The 23,049-nt window shown below is 40.7% G+C and overlaps 1 protein-coding gene across 1 annotated transcript in view; it reads left to right on the top strand.

Annotated features, from left to right (window-relative positions):
- Positions 1-1,362: 1,362 nt before the first annotated feature.
- LOC104863054 overlaps positions 1,363-23,049 on the top strand; it is a 23,784-nt gene continuing 2,097 nt past the window's right edge. The window contains exons 1-2 of the mRNA XM_033765556.1: positions 1,363-1,404; positions 22,703-22,835. Of these exons, the coding sequence (XP_033621447.1) occupies positions 1,363-1,404; positions 22,703-22,835 (175 nt within the window). The remainder of the gene's footprint in view (positions 1,405-22,702; positions 22,836-23,049) is intronic.

Genomic DNA, 23,049 nt, shown 5'->3' on the forward strand with positions numbered 1-23,049 from the left:
TCCAACTTTAGGGCAAGGCCAAATGACACAATGTGAATAAAAAGTTCTTTGTACGTTATACTCATTGCCACATTATAATTTGGCAAAAACAGTTTCATTTTGTATTTTTATTTTTAAAACATCAGCAGAACTCCTGGTATTATTTATCATTTTTTAGCAGCAAAATATTTTAAAAGGTTTAGCTTAAACTTAAAAACTACCAGGGAATGAATGAGGTTATACAATGAATGAGGTATACAAGAAATTTGTTTTATTGAAAAAACAATGTGTTACCAAATAAGCTACCACTGCATGAGCTAAATGTGAGTGTACACACAAAATAAAATAAAAAAACAAGGCCCTAATCATTAACGTACTCATTCTTTCAACAAACACTGGCATAGGACCTTCCACATGCCAACCACTGGGCTAGCAGACAGAGGAATAAAAGTGAAATTAACAAAGTTCCAAAGGGGCGGGCTATCTTTAAATCCTTCCCACCTAACAGAGCCTGGTTCACAGTGAGGCACCAGGCGGTGTTACAAAAATAAATATATACATAAAGGAGTTAGGTGTGTGTAAATGACCAGAAAGAGTCCCATCACCAAAAATACAGCTTCTAAACTGACTAAGCGCTGTAAATCTCTCTGCTCCGGTCCTTCACAGAGCTGGTTAAAGGTGCTCTATGAAATTTGCTCCATTCGGCCACCATAGTAATGGGGAAGAAAGCCCAACTTGCAACTAAAACATGCCTGCCTCCCTGTTAGCACAGAAACAAAGGAGAAACAGGTGAAAAGCAGGCAGATAAATCTCTAATTTAAAAAAATACATAAAACCCTAACTGGGAAACCTGCACTTCATCAATCTAATAAACTAGGAGAGGTAGTTTCTAGGCCATTACCCTGGAGTCCACCGCAGCACGTATAAAACAGCTTACCTAATTAGCCTAATCATTGCTTCTGTTCCACAGGGTTGCAGCTGCCTAATTACTCAATTCAAAAACCTCCCCCCATGCCAAGCTCTACCACAGCTTTATTTCCAAACATGCATCTTAAGCGACTTCTCCACACACAGGTCAAAACAATCACTGACTTAGGGTGTCAAGGAGAACCCAAAATTCTGAGACATTTTTTTCCTCACAAACATAAAGGAAAGAAATAAAGATTCCAACATTCCTACCAAAATATGCAAATAGTCATTGAGAAAATAACTTTAGTTTTTGAAATACTCTTATTTATCCTTTTAGAAATCTACACCAATGGAAAAATGACCCAGAACAAAAAGCAGGTTTTTGACCCCAGAATGCAGTGCTTATTGCAAAGGGAACCCACTATTTTACATGGGGATTTCAAAGCCGAAGAACATCCAAGGCCAAGCCACGATATGACGGTCATCGTATTCTTCATCGACAGCAGCATGGGTTCTGTAGGCATTCTGGGGATGTTTTGGTGTTTTTGTATTTTTTGCAAATGCAGGGATTGAGCACAGGATCTTACACATCCTAGCTGAGTACTCTGCCACTGAGCCATGTCCTCACTGCTTTTCTTATTTTATGTTGAGACAAGGTCTCACTAAATTGTCCAGGCTAACTTCAAATTTGCAGTTCTCCTGCTTCAGCCTCCTGTGGGTAGCTGGGATTGCAGGCTTGTGCCACTATGACCTGCCTCTCTCAGACTGCCTCTCGTCAATTCCTCCTGTTTTAAAATTTTTCTCAGAAAAAATTAAAAAGCAGAGACAAAGTATTGTTTATTTAATGAGCATCTGGTGCCTTTCTGGGTTTCACTGGCTGGGCCTGGTGCTGATGTTCTAGAAGCAACATTTCTGAAGAGGTTTAGTTTGCTCTGTTATCTCTGGCAGGTGCTGCTGGGTCACTGGTCCCACTGCTTTTGGTTTTAGTTTCTTTTCATGTATGCCTCAGGATGAGCTTTTTGGTAAAGAAGAAAAAATAAAAAACAGAATAAGACCATCAGGAACTGAAGAAAACCAAAGTATCAAAGGTATACAGACAACCCGAACAAGACAAAGTTAGTTATTCGGTCTTGTTTTACTTTTATATATAGAAAAAACATCAAAGAAGAGAGGAACAAGGGCTGGAGATTTATCTCTGTGGTTCTGCCGCCTGCCTCACAAGCGCAAAGACCCGAGTTCGATCCCTGGTACCAAGGGAAAAAAAAAAGCGGAACAAAAATGTTAAGCAGGAAAAAATTGCCCATGACAATAGGTAAAATGATTTAATGAGAATAAAAGTCATTAAAGAGTGCCCGGGTCTATCAATAAATTATCTAGGTGAAGTTTCTTTACCTCCAAGGTCTAATTACATTTACTATACCCACACCCCATAGCTTCTCATCTTAAACAAATGTAAAAACCAATGATAACAAATATCCAAACAAACAGGTTTCAGTTTTTTGCTCCTTTGCACCTCCTCCTCTGGAGCCACCCTGGGAGTGGCGTTTATGATCAGTCACCCACCAGGTATGTGCAGCCTCCCTCAGTGCTGCGCTGGAGTCCGCACTGAAGGATGAGAAGCCATCTACCCTTGTTCTTAGGCTTAGGTCCAGGTGGAAGAAGCTGAGTACCACAAAACAGTACTCAACATGAGCACTAAATCACAGTCAATGGCAGCTCCATGATCTCTGTTCCTCACCCCAGAAGCCCGTGTCATTCTTCCTCTCCTTACAGCCCACCCATCATCCGATTCTGCTGATCCATACCAATGCGAGTCATCTATCTTTCCACCTGGCTCTGTCACAACTGTCACCACCCTGGCCCAAAAAACCTCCACCTCTCACCTATAAAAGCTCCTAACTGATCTCTGCTTCCTTCCTTGCCCTCTCCAATCCATTGTCCACGTTGCATCCAGAGCAACCATTAGAAGGCTAAACCACTTAAAACACTCCAAAAACTTCCCATTCTTGCACAATAAAATCCAAGCACCCGGCTTTCACTGTCAGGTCCTGAATGATCCTGCCTCAGCTTACCTTTCTGATGCCATTCCTCCATTCCTCACCCCACTGGTCTTGCTCACTTAGCTCAGTCTCTTGGCTTCTTTCAGTCATTGATATGCTCAACTCTGCCCTGTCCCAGGCCCTCATGCCTGCTATTCCTCTGGGCATATGCTTCCTCTGGCCAGCGCCACTTCATCTGCCACAGACATCTGTTGTTTCTGCCTGGCCCAGCACTTTCTTCTGGGCTCTTTACTTCTTGAAATCATCGCTCCTTTATTCTCACTCCACATGATTTGGCTTAAACTAGCAACTTCCTAGCATCCCCCACTCCAGGTCACACATGTGGACATGAGACGTAAACCTTAATGGAGACATTCCATCTCCTTGGCTACAGATATATAGATAGCTTGGGGAACAGATAATATAGATAGCTCCAACCCAGCCAGATGATGGACAGGATATCAAGTGGAAGACTTGCTGCAGCAAAACAATAAAATAAATAAGGTACTGCCACAGGCTCTGCCCCCTCTCATTCAGACCCGGAAGACAAAGCGCTCCATGAACCAGGATGAAGAAAAGACAGAGGACAAAGAGTCAAGTATCTCAACTTCCTGGCTCAGCCAACTACGAGCTGTGCGACTGTCAGTCAATTAATATTAGAGTTTGTAATGTCCTCACCTGTAAGGTATCAAAGTAGGAAAAGATCTTTTATAAGAACCATTCCATTTCAACTCTTAGATTCCACAACCTCCGTATAAGAGTAGAGCCCTATAATGGCCACAACATGGCCAGCCCTGAGAGCATCACATAAGGACTACGGAAGCTTCTTTCCATCTGACTGTGTGGGAGTGCGAGGTGCTGCCACCTTTCCAGAAAGGATTATGGACTTGGGGGGGCGAAAAATTCATACCCTTGACTAACTCTACTTCTCGGAAAATATCCTATTAGAATAATCAGAGTTACAGATAAAGTTTGGGGACAGAGAGAGAATGTGTACATGTATATAAAACAGTCATCACAGTATTTTACATAACAATGAAAAACTGGAAATATCCTATTTGCCCCAAATACAAAGCTGGTTAAATGAATTATAGAAGAGCCCTAAAATTAAAAGTAGTGTATAGCTATTAAAACTGAAACTATTTTAATGACACAGAAATATTCATCATACAGTAAAATGTTAAGCATATAAAACTTCATGTAAAACTGTACACTGTATGAACACACGCAAATACTTAGGAAAAAAATGGAAATGCCTCAGAAAGATTAAGAGATTTATCTTTCAGTAGAGGATTGTGATTTTTCTGTTTTCTTCTATTGATATATGTATATATCTCAAACTGTCTATAATTATCTGGACTGCTTTTGTAATCAGGCAAAAAGTTAAAATTTTTCATTTTAAAATGAAAATTTTCAAATTAATTATACAACCTAAGAAAAGATTGCATTTGCCCATGAATGCCTTCACCAAAATTCCTCAGTGTCCCCAGCTTTTCCCTGATCCATAATTCCTATGATGACTGCACTCACTCATGGGTAAACGAAAAAGAATGCTGCAAGGTTACATTAATATAAAGTGCTTTCAAAAAATTAATAGGTGGGTAAAGCAAAATTTTGTCTAAGAGACAGTTAAAATGTCTACATAGTCTTCTAACCCTCTTCCATTAACCCAGATAAATGTATCAGCTCAGCTAGATGACACACAAGTCCCAGGAAAATGAGATGCAGAGCTGGGCTGGGAAAAGCTGATAACCAGAACCCAAAAAAAATAGGCTACCACCAATATAAGTATTATCTAGGTCCAATCCAGTTTTCTGAAGGTCTCTTCCTAGTCTCCCTTGGAGACTGGGAAGCCAGACTGATAATGCTTTTGACTGGCACTGCTACAGATACAGTACTAAATGTCAGATTGGATTCAGAGGGCAAAATATGCAAACAAAAACATTACAGAAGTAAACCCATCTACAGGGTCATGAAAGGTTGTATTTACTCTCAGGGAGGACAAAGATCCTGACTAACAGAGATTGTACACACACACACACACACACACACACACACACACACATGCACCAGTTCTCTGGCTATCCACTGGCTATAGGTCAACTGTTACCTATAGCAAGACCTCAGCCTGCTTTAATCTCAGGAATTGGTCTAAACCACTGCCTATGCAAGGAGAGCTCTTAGGAGGTGCCAAGTCATCATCCCACAAAAACAGCTAGTGACACTTAAAAGGATTAAATTCACACACATGCAAATCAGTGTTAGCTGGTTGTGGTGGTAAATGCTGGTAATCCCAGCACTCTGAGGGGCTGAGGCAGAAGAATCACAAGTTCAAACCCAAACTGGACAATTTTGCAAGACCATGCCGCAAAATTAAAGATTAAAAAGGTTTGGGGATGTAGCTCAGTGAAAAGGCCCTGAGTTTAATCCACAATACCACCAAAAAAAGTATTTTTTTAAAAAAAACAGTGCAGTGCTAAGATAAAGCTATTATTTTAAGTATTGCTTCAACGTCAGGATTGTTAAACAAGGCATTTAAGACATTTTGTCTGAGCTCTAAACTAAAAATAAATTAAGGTTCTGAATTACACTCAATCTATATTCAAGTAATTTTTACCCATTCTTAAAATTCCTTGACTAAAATGCCATAATAATTATGTTATTAATGAATATGTACAGTGCACTGGATATTCACAAGCAATGATGTCCTCTTTTAACCATTTAATCTTCCAGAGGCCCTGTGAAACAGGTTTGACTACCATCGAACCTGTGAGCAAACTAAGGCTCAGGGAAATGAACAGATTTGCCCAACAGTGGAATTCAAACCCAAGTTGTCCAATTGCATCATGAAGCCTTAAAGCTTTTCAAGCTAGTATACAGTACAGTATTGTTAAGAGGTTTATACTCATAGAAAAGTTTCATGTCTGTGTTAGTGAGTTTTTTCTCGTTGCTGAGATGAAATTCCTGACACCCAAAGTTAAAGGCAAAAGGGTTATTTAGCTGACATGTGTAGAGGTTCCAGCCCATAATCAGCTGGCTCCAAGGCAGAGTGGCACAAGGCAGACGGGCATCACAGAGGAGAAACAGTTCATGTTGCCCATAGGGTAGCAAAAGCAGTAAGGGACCCTTAACAGCATCATCAGGTCCCTTTTAATTTATTCAGACTACTTAGTGCAGATAGCACTTACACCCTTAATCCTAGTGCTCTAGAGCCTAGCATTGCACCATGAATCACACACTCTAGATTCAGCCACCTCCAAAACAGCCCCACCTCACTCGCATGAGGCTTTGGTAGGGACATCCAAACACAAGTCATAACAGTGCCTTATCATGAACTTACTAAATACCTAATAAAGATCAAATCTCAAACTTTCAATAATTCCAAGCACCTGCTCAGTGATCAAAAAAGGTGTGACACACTAAATGAAGGCAGGTAGAAACTGTTAAGGAAAAGTTAAAATTAAAAAATAAAAAGCAGATCTGTTGGCCTTCTACTGAAAACTATTTGATAAGGAAACAAAACTTTTCTTTAGAAAAATCACTGAGGGCCAGGGATTTAGCTCAGTGGTTCTGCGGTCTGCCTTGCAAGCACAAGGCCCCAAGTTCCATCCTTGATGTCAAAAAAAAAAAAAGAAAAGAAAAGAAAAGTCACTGAGCTCTGCAGTCAGATAAGATTATCAGAAAGGACACAAATGTGCCCCAATGAGAACAAAATGAACTTCTGGCTACATTATTAACTGTAGAGAAGATGTAAAGGGACCTTTTAAAATGTGCTATCTGAGCTGGGTACACTGGGGCACACCTGTAATTCCAGCTACTCAAGATGCTGAGCCCTGGAGATTCACAGTTTAAGCCAGGCTGGGAATTTAGCAAGACTCTCAAACTACAAAGCACTGAGGATTAGGTTAGGGTACAGCGCCCCTCAATTCATCCCCAGTACTGGAAAAACAGCAGCTCTATATGGTTTAGCCAGTCTATGATACATTAGCAAACAATTTTTTGAAAAGCAGAAGACAGGAAGCCAATACCTGACTTAACACCTGTCCAACTACACCCTTCATTTCTTTCCTTTAACTTCCTGGGTTTCTTCATTTGCAAAATGAGGTTAGGCTCTAACATTTCTAAAGTCTTTCTGAGCTTTGACATTCTATTATTAAATCACATTCTCCAACTTAATTCACAAACAACTCAGTAATTCTTTGTATTACAAAAACAATCTGATTTTCAAACACAATTTTCTACAAAAATCACAAAACGAAATGAATGGAAAGAATTTAAAGATTTTTCATTGGAAAAATTTACCAGATAATTTTTTGTCCTTGTATAATCCAAACGTTCCAAGTGCAAATATTTAATCTACGATTATCCAAGAAGTGACATAGTCTCTGTCCAAATGCATCCAGGCGAAAGTTTAGTATTTTAAATTAACTGTTAAAAATTCCTCTTTATTTTGAATCTAATCTGTTATCCTACTATTCTCTTTTCTTTTAGAGAAAAAAGTACATTCCTTATTCCTCAATTTTCTCTTTACCTCAGTACTTCTTGTTCCAAATACTTAAAGGCAAGGATCACATCCACTTTTCATCTAAGTCTTCTCTTCCTCAGGTTAAAGATTCCAGCTTCCACAAGCTCTCTTCATCTGATGGGGTTTTCTGACCATTCACCTACCTTTTCAACCTTAAAGTGGGACACCCATAATCTAATAAAATAATTTTCATAGATTCTAACTGTCTCTAGCCTCAGTGAAGATAAATACTAACCTTAGTCTTATTCTGATGATTAAATTTAAAAAATAAGTGTGATGTTTTAGCAAAAGGCTTGGCACATAGTAATCACTCAATAAATTTTTGTTGTTACTGTTATCACTGTTAATGTATAATAAATTATAATACTATTGCATTAGTATTCAAGCCCTCCTTCACAATGAAGTTGGAAGCCCTAGTTCTCTATAACACTGAAAGTTTACTTTATACACCGTCAGCTATTATTCCTCCAAGACAGGAGGACTGGGCGGAGAAAATAAAGTATGGAGGCTCAAATTAGATTAAGATCAGCTAGAAACCAAGATTAAACAATTGAGACTAAGACTGAAAACTAACAGCAAACCGAATGGTGATTTAGAGTTGGCCCTTTTCCTTTGCCATTATTTCCCCTTCGCCCCTTTTTTTTTGCTCTTTTTCCCTTTGCCCATCTGCCTGCTGCTCCTGTTGCCAACAACCCATGATCTTCAATAAACTTACTACATGTTAGAAAATAAAAATAAATAACTTTCCAAAATATATGGAATTTATCAATCAAACGATCCCACTTTGTTTAACAACTAAAGAACACTTAAACTCAATCATGAGGTTTAAAGGTGCAATAAAGTTACCTAGCTACGCTTGAGGATACAGTCTAGCAGAGTCTAAGGAAGGGAGCTCAGCAAAGTTGCCTGAAGTTCAAATCCTAGATTGGCCATTTATATAAGGGACCAAGGACAAATGATTTATGATTTCTGGTCTCAGGCTCCCCACCTATAAAATATGAGTCGTGTGTGCCTATAATCCCAGCACTTTGGGAGGCTGAGGCAGGAGAATCAAAAGTTCCAGCCCAGCCTGGCAACTTAGGGATTTAGGAAGATCCTGTCTGGAAATTTAAAATTACAAATGTATCCCCAGTACACACACACACACACACACACACACACACACACACACATCATGACAATAGGATCCACCTTACAGTGGCTTTGGGGAATCAAGTGACAAAGGCTATGAAGTCTGTTTGGCACAGTCCCCTCACCTTTTGAAAACTCTTAGTGATGTTACTGTTGTAACTTCTACTTAGTTGTTGTATCAAGAAACAAATCAATAATTTTGCTAAAACATTCCTGAGAGTCCCCACCATTCTTCACTTATACAGGCCCTCATTTTGTTAGCCACTGCTGAAAGCAACAAATAGCTTAGTACACTTTGCATATTTATAATCATCTGTTTTTCATACACCCATTCATTTTTAGGGTAGACTTTGAAGTCAAAGTAAAAAAATTCCTCTCTAGGTCTAATATTTAACCCGATATGCCATTACTTTACAAATCACATGTTGACATTCACAAAGAATAACAAAATGAAGAAATAAAACTGTGCTTTCGTATGTGCAACTGCTCTGTGCATATCTGTGCTGGCCAATATGGCAGCCACATGGGAACAGTTAGCACCTGAAATATGGCAGATGTGCTGTGAGCACCAGATTCACGCCAAGGTTCTCAGACACAGTACAAAAAGAGAATATAAATTATCTCAGTAATTTTATACGAATAACATACTGAAGTGGCAGTATTTTTAATATAGTAGGTTAAAGAAAACACATTATTTACTGGGCATGGTGGGACAAACCTGAATCCTAGCTACATAAAAGGCCAAGGCAGAAGAATAGCAACGTCGAGCCTCGCCCAGGCAACTTCACAAGACCCTGTTTCAAGTTCAAAAGTAAAAAAAAACGATTCAAGAGTTGGGCCAGTGGGAAGGCCCTATGTTCAATCGCTAGACCACAACTATAAACATTTACATTTACTGTTCCTTTTCACATTTTCAATGTAGCCACACCAGAAAATTTTTAATTATATATGTCATTCTCATTATTGTTCTATTGGACAAGACAAATATTAATGGACTTTAAAATACACCTTATAAATATTAATTTCAAGAAAGATATAGGCTCTAAATTATAGCAGAAACTAAATGCAGAACGTACCTACATTTTCAGCTTATATATATTAGTCTGAAACTCATCCTCACCTCCTTCATCTAAATTTCCTTTGGTAAGTAGCTCTTCAATTTTAGGCCAATCCCAGAAGATTTATTAACTCGTGGTAAATTTTAAAGATTTATTCTACTTTGTACAAGATGACCAAATTTACTTATATAGCAAAGCCAGAGGACTGACTTCCAACAAGGGAGATGTCTACTGAAGAGATTTAACTGTAGCTGTGAGTCTCCAGTGCATTACAACACAGACAGCAGGGGAAGTCACAAATGACCCCAGTAGTCTCAAAGCCTACGGGAGGCTCAGCAGTCTAGGAAGAAAATGGTCTTGGGATATAAAAGACACACAGAACGCTGGCCTTCTCTACATAATAAGAATGGAACTTGCTGGAACTCTCTTTAGCTTCGCAACTACTAAACAAAACACCCAGATGCTGGTAGGCTGCACTGTTCTGAGTTAATGAAGTTTCTGCTAGAGGAAGACCCAGTAAGAAAATAGTAACAGAGAAAGTACAAGCACAGAAGCAAAATGGGCAGGGGGGATAAGCCCTTAAGATCACTTCAACTAAAAATAAGGTGCTGTCCCATCCCTGGCATCATCTGGGATTTTATTAGGAATGCAGATTTCAGGCCCTCCAGCAGGACTACAGGATCAGAATCTTCATTGCAACAATGTCCCCAGGTGATTCGCCTGTCGACATCTAAGAAGCAGCTGCTGGGAAGGATAGGAGAAAGGAAATAAGGGAAAAGAAAAAAAATATGAGAAAAGGAAAACATGGAAACAAAGTCTTCGTAAATAGGGAAGGAAAGGTGGAGGGGGTGGAGTGGGTGAAGGGAGGACAGGGGTATTGGAGGAAAATGAGAACCAAGACCTGTCACGTAAAGGTACAAGATCTCAGTAATGAATGTAACTGTACTGTATACCTAGAATGTACCAATGAACTCAATTTTTAAAAAAAAGAAAAAAGAAGCAGCTGCTCATCCACCTGTGATGCAGAGACACCTGTCTCTTTAAATTCTTCTCTTTTTTTTTTTTTTTGGTACCACAGATCGAACTCGGGTTCTTACACTTGCGGGGCAGGCAGGGGAACCAATGAGCCAAATCCCCAGCCCTCTTTAAAGTCTTTTTATGCATCTGTTGCCCTGTGGTTGCAAACTGTAAACACAGGGCATTATATGTATATAATGCACACAATGAACATTTTGTTGACTGAATAAATTCTTGGAAAACAAGATCCATGTATATTTTACACTGATAGCAAACCTTTCAGAGCTTTGAATGGCAACAAACAGCCCACTGAGGGAGGCATGCATGCCATAGGTTCGCCACCACTGCTTTAAAAGATGATGGGGAATCAATGCCTCAGGTAAGAGCTAAAGAAGTCATCCGTTACTGCCAGATACAGTGGCACAGGCACATAATCCCAGCACTTGGGAAGCTGGGACAGGAAGATCCCAAGTTCAAGTAAGCCGGGGCTACACATCAAGACCCAATCTCAAAAAAGGGAAAAAATAAATAAAAAAGGCCTTAAGCTCCAGAGAAAGTGTGGACGCATTGTACTTCAGGCCCATGCATATCTCAGCTGAGGACTGCTCTGGATTGAATAAAGTGAGCACAAACTATGCACAGCCAAAAACTCGTTATTTAAAGGCATAGACACAAGAAAAAGTCTGGAGTTTTTATAGAGATGAGGAGATAAAAATGTGGGAGCATGAAAAACAGTCTTTACAAAATCGGTGGGGGGCGACTTTGGCTCTTTACTAAACCAACATTCTTTTGAATGGGAATTGTGGTCCTGCACGAACGATCATTCGTTCTTTCCCCTTTGCTGTCTTTCCCATCAGTATTCAAACATGGTACTATTTTCCCCATTTTAAAGTCTCTGGATCCCACTCTTCCCTTTGAAGACATCACTCAACTTCTCCTTATAGCAAAAATCCCTAAAATAGTGGTCTCCATCTGAGGTTTCCGTTTCTCTACTGCTGCTTTCTCTTGAATCCTCACTGATCAAAATTCAGTTCCTACCGCATCGCCAAAATTGCTGTCACCGAGCTCACCCACGGCCTCTCCACTGCCGAATCCCTGGCTCCTTTCTCACTGGACACTCTTTCTCCTTGACCCTTAAGGAACATCTGACTCACCCTCCTCGAAGCAGCTTTTTCACCTGACTCCCAAGATACCACCCTCTCTTGATTTTCCTCATTGGCCGCTTTTCTTTCATTTTCCTTTATTAAATCTTATCTGTCCAACATCAGTGTAAAAATAGCCCAGCTTCTTGATCCTAAACCTCTTTTCTTTTCCACTGACAATTACTCGGTTATTGATTTCATCCCGTCTATATATTCTGACAAGTCCCAAATGTTTATCTCTAGACATGAGCTTTCTCTTGAAACCCAGACAAACATATATAACTGCCTATTAGACATCTCCAAAACTGAGCTCCTGATCTTTACCCCATGTCACTGTTTATATCGAGAGGACCCCCCTTCCCTTCATAGCCTCATGTGCTCACAGGTGGGGCATTTGAAAAATGACTGGATTTGGGGAATTATAGCTGACTTCCTGTGAGGAGGCTGGGTCTGCTCAGAAAAGGCAAGTCACTGGGAGCCTGATCCAGAAGGGCATGGCCCCCACTTCTCTCTGCCTCCGGGCTGCCATGATGGGAGCGGAGCGTCTTTCCTCCACCAGAGCGTTCCACCATGCCTTTCTGCCTTGGAGCTAGGCAACTATGAACCAAAAACGTGAGCCAAAGTAAACTTCTCCTCCTTTAGCTTTTGGATGTAGGGTATTTTGTCCTAGCATTGAGAAAGTAACTAAGACACTCCAAAAATCAGCTTCTTACTATCTCAGCTAATGCAATTCCATCCTCAAGCTGCACAGCATAGTATCTTAAAAGTTGCCCTGGACTTCTTTCACTCACACCCCACATTCAATCAAAACATCTTTCCCATTTTACCTTCATAGCATACCTTTCTGATACAAGCCTCCACCCTTGCACAACAGCTTCCTCACTGGTTTGCCTATGTCTGTCCTTCTCACTGTAGTCTGTTATCACAGCAGCCATGTACCCTCTAAAACCACAGGTTAGGTCATGTTGTTACCAGATGGGTCCAAGGAGGTCCCCCAAAGAGGAGACAGAGAGCTCAGTTCACACTCACAATGAAATTGATTGTAGTTTTGCTAACTTCCATTACAGAAAAATAATTTCAGGACACATCCGTGAAAGGCACAGATAGGTTTACCAGGCAGAGTTAGACAGCAAAGGAAGACATGAAAAGAATACCATGGTACCAGAATACCATGAGGGACATACTGCACAGATCAGGCTATCAGCTAACAAAAATACAAGGACAGCTTTAAGGATCATTCTATCGTCTTTCTGGTTTCCACAACTCCAGAGGAATCTTAATGGCTTGAGAGCAACACGGTTCCCATGAGATGACTGTCTTTGCTGCCAAAGGAGGTGCTGCCTTTGTGCCCTCGTGGGGTAACTGCTCCCACATGAGGGAAGGTGAGAAGACAACCCCACATGGGGCAGTCGATGAGGCTCTGCTTTGCCTGGAAGGCAGGTGATCACAGGCTGAGGACAAGAGCCGGAGATTTTTAGGGGGAGGTCTGGAACTGCACGTTGTGAAAACTGGCAAGTGAGTGAGAAAGACTAGATAAATTTAGTGCTCATAAACCTTATACACAGACACTACCCAGAGGTGAGCAGGGATCACATCCAGAGTTTTAAGGTAATGCGGGAGACGAAATGCTGAGTTTCTGCCTCTCCTTTCTACCTATCTGTATTTCTTTAATCCCACTTCGTTGTACATTTTTATCTGAAAGTTCTCTGCTCACTCTAGAACTCCAGTATCTGCTCCTGCCACTCCCTCCTCAGTCACACTGGTCTTCCAGCTGCTGTAGGCAGGAAGCAGGAAGCACGACGGCCTCAGGGTCCCCTGTTCCCCCTCTTCAGGTCCTTTATCACTGACGGCATCCTTGACCATCCCACTTGTAACTGCAACTCCACCCACCCCAACCTCCTTCTTCTGCATTATTTTTCCCGGAAAGGCTTCACACCACTGATAGTCCCTCTCACCGGAAAAGAGCAAAACTTCTTCTGGTCTGTTTTGTTGACCACTGTATCCCTAGCACCTAAAATACAGGAACTTAGACCAATATTTTTTGAAGGAATCTTGACTAGAGGAAAGATGACAGTGAAGCTACTAAGACTTAGTACAATAAATAAACCTTGTAGCTTTCTCAAAGAAACTAATTGTATGTAAATAGGTCACTTTGTATGCTTATACATATTCAGTTATTATGGGAAAAGCAAAACTGCTCCAATTTGATAATTAATTTAATCTCACACAAAATCTCACTGTAAAGAAAAAGGCTGTAAACTCAGAGACACACTAAAAGACTTAAAGGATACTAGGCTTTCTCAAAACGCTGGAGGACATTTAAATGATGGGGCCCAATATGTACACCCTTTCTGTAAGCAACTGAAAGCGGCCAGGCCAATATAGTGGACTTTGATTCCTTCAGATGAAAGAGAAAATATGATGCAAGGGGCAGGCACATTATGCTTATGCTGTATAAAATGTGGGTGTAGCCCATCTTCAGTGAACCTTGGGACTTAAGTGAGACCCAGGAAAAATGCTTCTAATGTTGTGTTGTAATTTCATAGTGTGCTCCATGCTCAATGCTGTAAATGAATACAGTGGCTCATATTTTTATAAACCATATATTTTTTTTTTTTTGGTACAGGGGATCAAACTCAGGACCTTGTGCTTATGAAGCAGGCAGGAGCACCACTGAGCTAAATCCCCGGCCCTATAAGCCACATTTTAAAAGAACTTAAAATTGTCTTCCAGGTAAAAGGAAAAGTAAAATAATTTCAGCACCCATTTAGATGTTGAAATAAATTACTCAGGAGTGAAATAGCTTTGTATACAAGAGCAATGTGAGGCAGAGCTAAAACTGATTTCAAAACAAACCAAAAAGAATTCTAACTTCTCTACCTTAATACTAATAGCATAACAATATTACTTTGCGTATACTATATCAAGTTTGCTTTTGTTTCTGAAGTTACATACATAGCAGCTTCTAACTAGCCTCTGATTAACTGTGTCCAAGAAGAACAGCCACTCTTTAATCCCTGGATCCTGCTCATCATTGTTGGTGCTCAAGGCTGGTAATCAAGACCAGCAAGCTCGTGAAATTCCGTTTCTACCATGAGGGGGTGGTTTCGGGGGGGTTCAACTTGTGCCAACCATATTTGCTACTGAAATTATGTAAGTTAAGCATCATATAAAATAATTAAGCATAGGTTAAGCATAGGTTTGAGGGTTGCTATGCCATAAATGCTAAATGCAATACTTTAGAAATAACGAATTAGGGCCGGGGATTTGGCTCAGTGGTTCCACCACTTGCTTTGCAAGAGCAAGGACCTGAGTTCAATCCCTGGTACCACAAAAAAAAAAAAAAAAAAAAAAAAAAAAAGAAAGAAAGAAAGAAATAACATATTAAATGACCATAAAAGAATTCTATTGACAAACAGTTCATTTTAAAATTGTTTTTCACTAGAGGCAAAATAAAACACAAAATATTTGTACAACATCAGGATTCATGATGCAAATACTCCTGTATACACCACCTACTTTAAGAAAATAAAATTATCATTCTGTTCTAACTCCCCTGTGACCTCACTTTCACGTGACTATAGAACTATCTTCTCACTATGTAAGCACAGGTATATGTATTTTACTAATGCCTCTTTAATGTCGGCTTTAATTTCCCTAAGCCTATCAAGTTCTTTGAAATCTATAAACTGCATATCATTACTTGAGCTCCAGTTGCACCGTAGTATGCTGTGGTTTATTTGAATTCTTTTTTCCCAAACAGGACCCAGCAATACCGAAGACCATCAACTGACATAGGAGATCCATCAGGAAGGTGGGAAGAAATGCACTAAGAATGAAAAACATACCATAAAACCTCAAGGGTGAGAGCAACAGGTCTCTGAAACTGTTACATTCGACTAGGCAAAACAGCCCGTGCTCTCATCTACTTCTATCAGAAGCTTCGGCCTACATGGAAAGAGCAGGTTGAGGACAGTCGCGGTCACATCTTTGCACCGTAGGTTGTCATTTGCAAGAGTCACAATGACAGCCTTACATCTGGAGCTTGCAATTTATGAAGGGTAAATGCAAAGCTGTGGTCGACTTCCTCAAAACAAGAGATGTAACAAGGGCCCACCATGAAGCCAACAGTGAGAAAAAGGACGAGGCCAGAAATTCAGCTGACTCTGGAAATTCTACTCCACCTCTAGAGAAGGCAAAACATCAGAGTACTTCCTCTGTCCACATATTCTTGGGAGGGTTCCGGTACATAACTATTTAATAGCCTGTGGTGGTTAACTCATCACAGAACAAACATTTACTGAATGACTACTCTGTGCCAAAGAACCACACATTACTGGAATTTTCTGCTGGCCTCTATACAGCACTCCTATAAGGTACCTGAAAAGCCAGTTGTACCATTTTATAGATGAGTGACTTTAAGAAGGGCAATAACAATTCTGCCCCCCACCCAGGCAAGTATAATCTGCCATCCAGGTCACACTTACTGCCACTTAATGTTTTTCAGGCACTGTTCTGTGCCCTTCCCAACATTAAATGTCAGTGAGGTATTCCATGAGCTCATGAGGCAGTGAATCACAGAGATGTTAAAATAACTTTCCTCAGGTGACAGAGCTAGGTGACAGAGCCAGGATGCAAATCAAACTAATTCAAGGCCACAGGGTCTCTTGACAACACCAGATGTCCTTTACGGGAAAGACAAGTAAATGAGCCTCTCTAATTTTACATTTACTAAATTTTTCAGGAAACTCAAACCAAGTGCCCCAAACAAGAGAAGTACAGAGATTATGTAAAATGTGACCTAACTTTTTTTCTTTCCACACCCATTTCTCCCACTGGGTTTCATGGAGTTCTGTGCACCTGTGGGATTCAGCAATGGCAAGAAAATATAAACACATCTTAAAAAGCAGGAAGAAGAGAGAAGGATTGCGTTCAAGAGGGTGGCGGCAACGCTACAACTTGACAGTGTGAACCTGGTTTAAATTTTTAGGAACCATTTCTACAACCAGGAGGAGGGAAGGCTCTCTTTTGACCAGGGCTGCAGTGAGCAGAGCAGCCAGTCTGAATCAACTCCTCCTAACCATCCGAGGCAGGGAGGTTTGTCACCTGGAAGCCACACTTAGTAGGGAGATTTAGTTCTAAAGACAACCATGACAGTTTATTATTGTCACAGCTGGGTGACAGAGCTGGGTTAAATCAGTTTCAGAAGTACTGGACCAGAATCTTCACGGGGCCCCAGAAATCTAAAGCGTGATTCTCACCATAGGCAAGTTTGGGAAACACTATTTAAGAGATTAAATTATAGGACCTAAAAAGAGCATGGAGGTCTACTAGGTAGGCTGTCCTTTTCCTTCTAAGTATGTCCCTGACATATCCAGGAGAGCAGTATCTTCTGCAAGTAGTCTCCAGAGAAATGGCTTCCAGAATCTGCTTCCAATAAACATAAAAGTACGAAGTCTTTAGAGCTCCATGGTCCTCCCAAAAAGGGTAGACAAAGGTTAAATCTGTCCTTTTTCAACATCAGAAACAAAAAAAAAATATTTTTCATTACACATATCATCTTATTTTACTAATTCACTTCAACAAATATTAAAAACACATATTTAAAGGACAAAATAAGAATACAAAAAGATAAACCACAGAACAGAAGATGTTTGCAAAGCGTATATGTCCTAAGAGACTGAATATATAAAGAACTCTTAGAATTTTATAATAAATGGACAAATAACCCAATTTAAAAACAGGCAGGGCTGGGGATTTAGCTCTATGGTTCCAACGCCTGCTTCACAAGCACAAGGTCTCAAGTCCGATCTCCGAATCCAAAAAAAAAAAAAAAAAAAGCCCTGAAGAAACCCAAGAGAACCCAAGAGCTGACACTAAAAGGTATCTAGGGATGTAGACTAAGACTTTTTTCTCTGACCTGTGGCCTCATTGATGTTCTCTATCCTGAACCATGATACAGAAATTTCTTTTCTTAACTACTTTTAAAACCCAACACACTCCTCGCTAATCCGTATGCCAGCCAGGCATTTTCCCTGTCAGCTTCTTCTGCACTGAGAATTTTCTGAGCCTCCCAGACAGCTCTGCAGGTATCTGAGGAATGGCCTGGCTGCTTTGCTCACTGTCTCTGCCCAGCAGGACAGTCACCGGGATCCCATGCAGATTCCAAGGGGACCTGGAGCTTGCAGGAAATGCTCAAAACCAGAAGTCAACTGTAGGGTTTTCACCATTTCGTTAAATTCAACAACAACAACAATGAAGAAAACACCCAACCACCCCCTCAATTTCAGACCAGGCTCAGAAGTTTCCTCATTTTATCAGTTTGTCTTCCATCTTGTTGAATACTGTCAATTATATGCTACCTGGACAAAATGTGTTTATGTATTTTTACAACAGCTTCTACTGTCAAATAAGACATTTCTCCTCTCATTTTCAGTGACCATCTACTTTTGTTTCCCGTAAGGTCCCACACCTCCCATACACTCTCACCACTTTCGTGCTTATCAGACATGATGGGTTAATATGCACAGCACTCAAAAGTTGTCAAAGCCTAGTAGGTAAATACCCACAAGCAGCCAGATGACCAGGAGGGAAATGAGAGTCCATTAATATGTCCGGCAATACAGTGGCCCCATTACCTTGAAGCTATTTAAATTCACCGAACTTGAGTAAGATTTTAAAATGCAGCTGTTGCCTCTCACTACCTATATCTCAGGTACTCAAAAGCCACACAAGGCTAAGAAAGACAAAGGACATTTCCACCAAAGCAGAAAGCTCCATTGAACAGAGCTCAGAGTACCTTCACTGATTGACTAAAAGTTCACAGGGTCTGAGTTTGTAAGTACAGCAATTTAGGTGTTTCCTGATTGTGAAGTATGTCTCTCAGAAGGATTTCCCAATGGACTCTGCATGTTCTTCGCAGGTTTTCTTAGGGCAGTGAATAAAATTTTTCAGAGACTAACACAGAGCTCAAGCTCAGCATATGATAAGTACCTAATATTTGCTGAATTAATAAACGAATGGATGAGTGAATTGCATAAAAATGTCAATTTCAATTTGGGCCTGGAATTTCTTAGAGATATTAACTCACAGAAACCAATGAATTCTTTTTAATTTTCCTCATAAGAGGCTTTGATAAGGGGAAATAAGTATGCTGAGGCAGGCAGTTCATGGACTCTTTGGAGCCACTAAAATAAATGTACAAAGCATAAATATCTAGCCAAAGGGAATTTCAATATTCAAACAAAAAGTTTCAGACCCAAAGAAACATCTTGTTTCTTCAATACCCACTACTTGCAGCTTTCACGGGCAAAGAAAAGAAGGAAAGCGGAGATGCTCTGGACAATCACACAGCCTGCTGCCAATTTCTTAGAATGTCTCCAATAAAAATTTGCCAGAAAATAATACAACCCCAAGGACAGCACGCATCTAACTACATCATTTGTGTACTCTTACAGCTAGATTCCCCTTTCCTGCAGTGTTCTGTGTCTCAATCTATCCCACCTATTAAATCGCTTCTCGGAAAGTTAGATTTTTCCAAAAAATCTAATTTTAATGTGGGTTTTTGTACACAAAAAGAAAAAAAGCAGTCCCACTGCCCCTTATAGCCAGTAATCTCCCAGGATCCAAACAAAAGAAACTACAGCTGCTTTTGAACATTTTCTACTCCTCATGTCCACCAACCAATGGCCACAGGAGAGAAAAGCTGCTCCACTTCTATAATTCAGTTTTTTTTAGCAAAGGTTTGAGAACAGAAGGCCAGAGAAACAGAGAGCAGCTGTTGCCCACTCTTATTAATGCCCTCTGATCAGGCCCGTCCTCTTCCTTATTGTTTCAGACTCCTTTTCTCAACAGCCTGTAGGCCCCAGATCCTGGGAAGAAATAACGAGGAAAAGCAGCCTTCTCCAAATCAACACTACTGCCCACAAATGTCTACATCCTTCTCTAAGGTGCTGTATTGGAGATTAAAATAAGTAAGCCTTCAATTCATCTTTAAATTGTTAATCTGATTTATTCTTTTTTTTTTTTTTTTTTTTTTTTTTGATACCAGGGATCGAACTCGGGACCTTATGCTTGTCAGGCAGGCAACAGCACCACTGAGCTAAATCCCCAGCCCATGCTTCATTATTTTTTCCAATTACCCACTTACAACCACAAGGAACTCCTTACATATTTTTATAAGAAAGTACACAACTTCCATCTCTTCAACCAAGCAACAAAAATAGCCCCACTCTTTAAGCCAACAAATCTATAGAATAATGGCTACTGATGAATTAGTCATCCAATTTTCAAATTCCATGACCCAAAGAATCTAACTATGAGAGCCAGAAATCTGAATTTCTGCTCCACATGATGCTAATTCTAAGGGCATACAAACACAGAAGTTAAGAAAATTAGATTCACTTATTAGCTGTGGGATTTCAAGTTAATTATTTAACCCCTAGACTTCAGAATGGAGATGATGACGGGACTGACCTTATGAGTTGTCAGGGGAAATAAAGAAGATGCTCCATGTAAGAACTCAATAAGTACGAGCTATGATTGTAACATGCACTATGCCTGAAACACATTACTTAAAATAAATATTTTCCAAAAGTGAGGACTTGAGATAAAACTTAAAGGAATATCTGCTTCTCAGAAGATCCACATGAAAATACTATGTAAGAAAAGAGCCACAGCCTCGAGTCAAAATGAGATGTTTCCACAAACCCCAAACTCCTAACTCCAAGAATAGTATTTTTAAAATATCCATCAAGAACATACATTCGACTCATCTTACTGATTTATGGTCAGAAGCGGTAAGGAGCTGTTTGCTGTTCAGTGAGCCCCATGGAGGAAGAGGAAGAGGAGAGGAGCTGAAGGCTTCTTCAACCCCACAGGTGTCCACAAAAGAGAAAACGCTCTACCACCTCTGTCCCTGGAACCTCAACAAAGTTCTTGTCCACTGGCACCAACTAGGCTACTGGCACCCAGTTTGTTGACCTTCTGGGCCAAGTTTTAAAAAAAATCTTTTGGTAGAGCAAACAAGTCCTGCAAGGACATGGGCTACTTTTATGTAAATAAGATAGCAGAAGCAAAGATTCACTGCTGAAGTTATGAGTTATATCTTACTTTCAAATGAGGCACAGAAATCAGATAATTTTTGTTTAAGAACAACTTTTTTTTGTACCAGGTATTGAACTCAGGGCCTCGCACTTGCCAGGCAGGCACTGTGCCACTGAGCTACATCCCCAGCCCAAGTAAACACATGCTACTCCCGGCCATGGTGGATTGCCTTGAATTCAAGGTCAGCCTGCCCTACAAAGCCAAAACTTGTCTAAATAAATAAATAAATAAATACTACCAATTAGCCCCTTTTTTTCCATTGTAAACTCCAACAGTCACTACAACTAGCATGAATTCGGTGCTTGAGAAAAGTGTCTTTAGAAGATGGTTGGAAAAGGTCCTCAGCGGCCAGGGATTTAGTTCAGTGGTTCTACCGCCTGCTTTGCAAGTACAAGGTCCCAAGTTCCATCCCCGGTACCGAGGGGGAAAAAAAAAAGGTCCTCAGGAACACCCTCTTTCAAAAGCTACCATTTAATCCCTAAATCTATATACAATATCAGCAACAGTACAAGCCTGTCAAGACATGAACCCTGAGAAGGAATGCTCCAGGGAAATTCGTTTGGAACCTGTACTTCTCTTAATAAACCCAGCTGGTTAAACTATAAAACAACTCAGGCTGTGGCTGGGGATGTAGTTCAGTGGCAGACCACATGCGTATCTTGCATCAGGCCGTGGGTTCAATCTCCAGCATAGAAGATAAATAAAGGCCTCCAGAGGAAAGCCAAGGACCTCTGTGCACAGCCCAGACCACCCTGAGAAAACTCCCAAATATTGAGACCCTTGAACAAGAAGGTGAGACTAGGCCGCCAGTCCTCTGTGCCTGAATCACATACGAAGGTACACAGACTTGTCACCAGATCAGCTTTCACAACATCCCTGCTTTGCCCTCTGTGATGTCTGAGTTCATTTCTAACCTCCTAACCAAGACTGAAATGAACCCATCCATTACCACGGGTGGCTTGGCTTATGAACAATGCCTATCAAATCACTCCAGAATTTCTATAGGGAATTTGCAGATATTTTAAGAAAGGAAAGAAAAGTATTTGTTGGAAAGAGAATAGAAAGTGAGTTTCCTCCCCTTAGGCAGGGAACATCGTTTCCCCCACCTCTTACAAAAAACAACCAACCCCTCCCCTTCACTGCCACCTCCTCTCTGGTGGCTTCCAAGCCAGACCCTCTGCTTCCTCTGGGGTCCTACACAGAACCTCTGCAGGAGTCTCTCCCACCAGAAAGCAAACTCCTTGAAAGCAGAAACCCTGTATATCCTACCTGGCCATCCGGCTTGGCAGAAGCCTTTGCCGACTCAATTACAACTAATGAATTGCAGCATTTGTTGCCAAAATCCCACTTACAGTAATTTTCCAGATCTCCCTCTTCCCTATACCAACATCTGGACCTACTCAAGGCTTATTCTGAAGCAGAAATCCCACTGGTCTCGGGAGATGAAACCAGTCTCCGGAAAATGAAATTGTGGTGCCCATTACATCCTCTGCCTAGGGGTCCGAGGGAAATGGCAAAAAACAAACGTTCATTATTGAAGTCACTGACAATATCCTAAACCCACAGTCTCTAACCTGGTTAAATTCTTTTTTATAAAATCTCAGAACATCATTAGCCAGGACATACAGCCGACATCTGTGGATAAAGTCAAATGCCTGTAAAACAAAACGACTTAAATGTTCTAAAAGCTACTGGGAATATTACATCAAATAATCTTCCCTTGTGTGTTGGCTCGCTCAATGTAAGTTTACTCCTTCTTTCTTTCGCTCTTTTTCTCTTCCTCTTTCTTTCTGACAGGGAAACGTGATCTTCCCTGAAGACGACAGCTTACTGGGCAGAGCAAAATCATCACCTCAGGTCCTCTCTAATGCTTTCCTTTTTCTGATCCTGACACAAGAACGAGTCCTCGGGCTTTTCTTGCAAGTCTTAGGTGTGCAAAGCTGAAGGGTGAATCAAATCCCCCTAAACTTTAACGCCAAAAAGTTGACCCGTCTGTCTCACCAGCAAACACAAAGAAAGCGCGAAAAGGAGAACAGTGAGGAGACCCTGGCGTTTACGTCGCAAACTCAAGCGGCCCCAAGGATCGGGGTACAGAGTGGCGACGAAGCAAAACAAGCCCCAGAGCAGCCGCGTCCCCGGCGCGA

Source organism: Fukomys damarensis, unplaced genomic scaffold (genome assembly GCF_012274545.1).
Source record: "Fukomys damarensis isolate Sample0158 unplaced genomic scaffold, DMR_v1.0_HiC HiC_scaffold_18, whole genome shotgun sequence".
Taxonomy (NCBI): domain Eukaryota; kingdom Metazoa; phylum Chordata; class Mammalia; order Rodentia; family Bathyergidae; genus Fukomys; species Fukomys damarensis.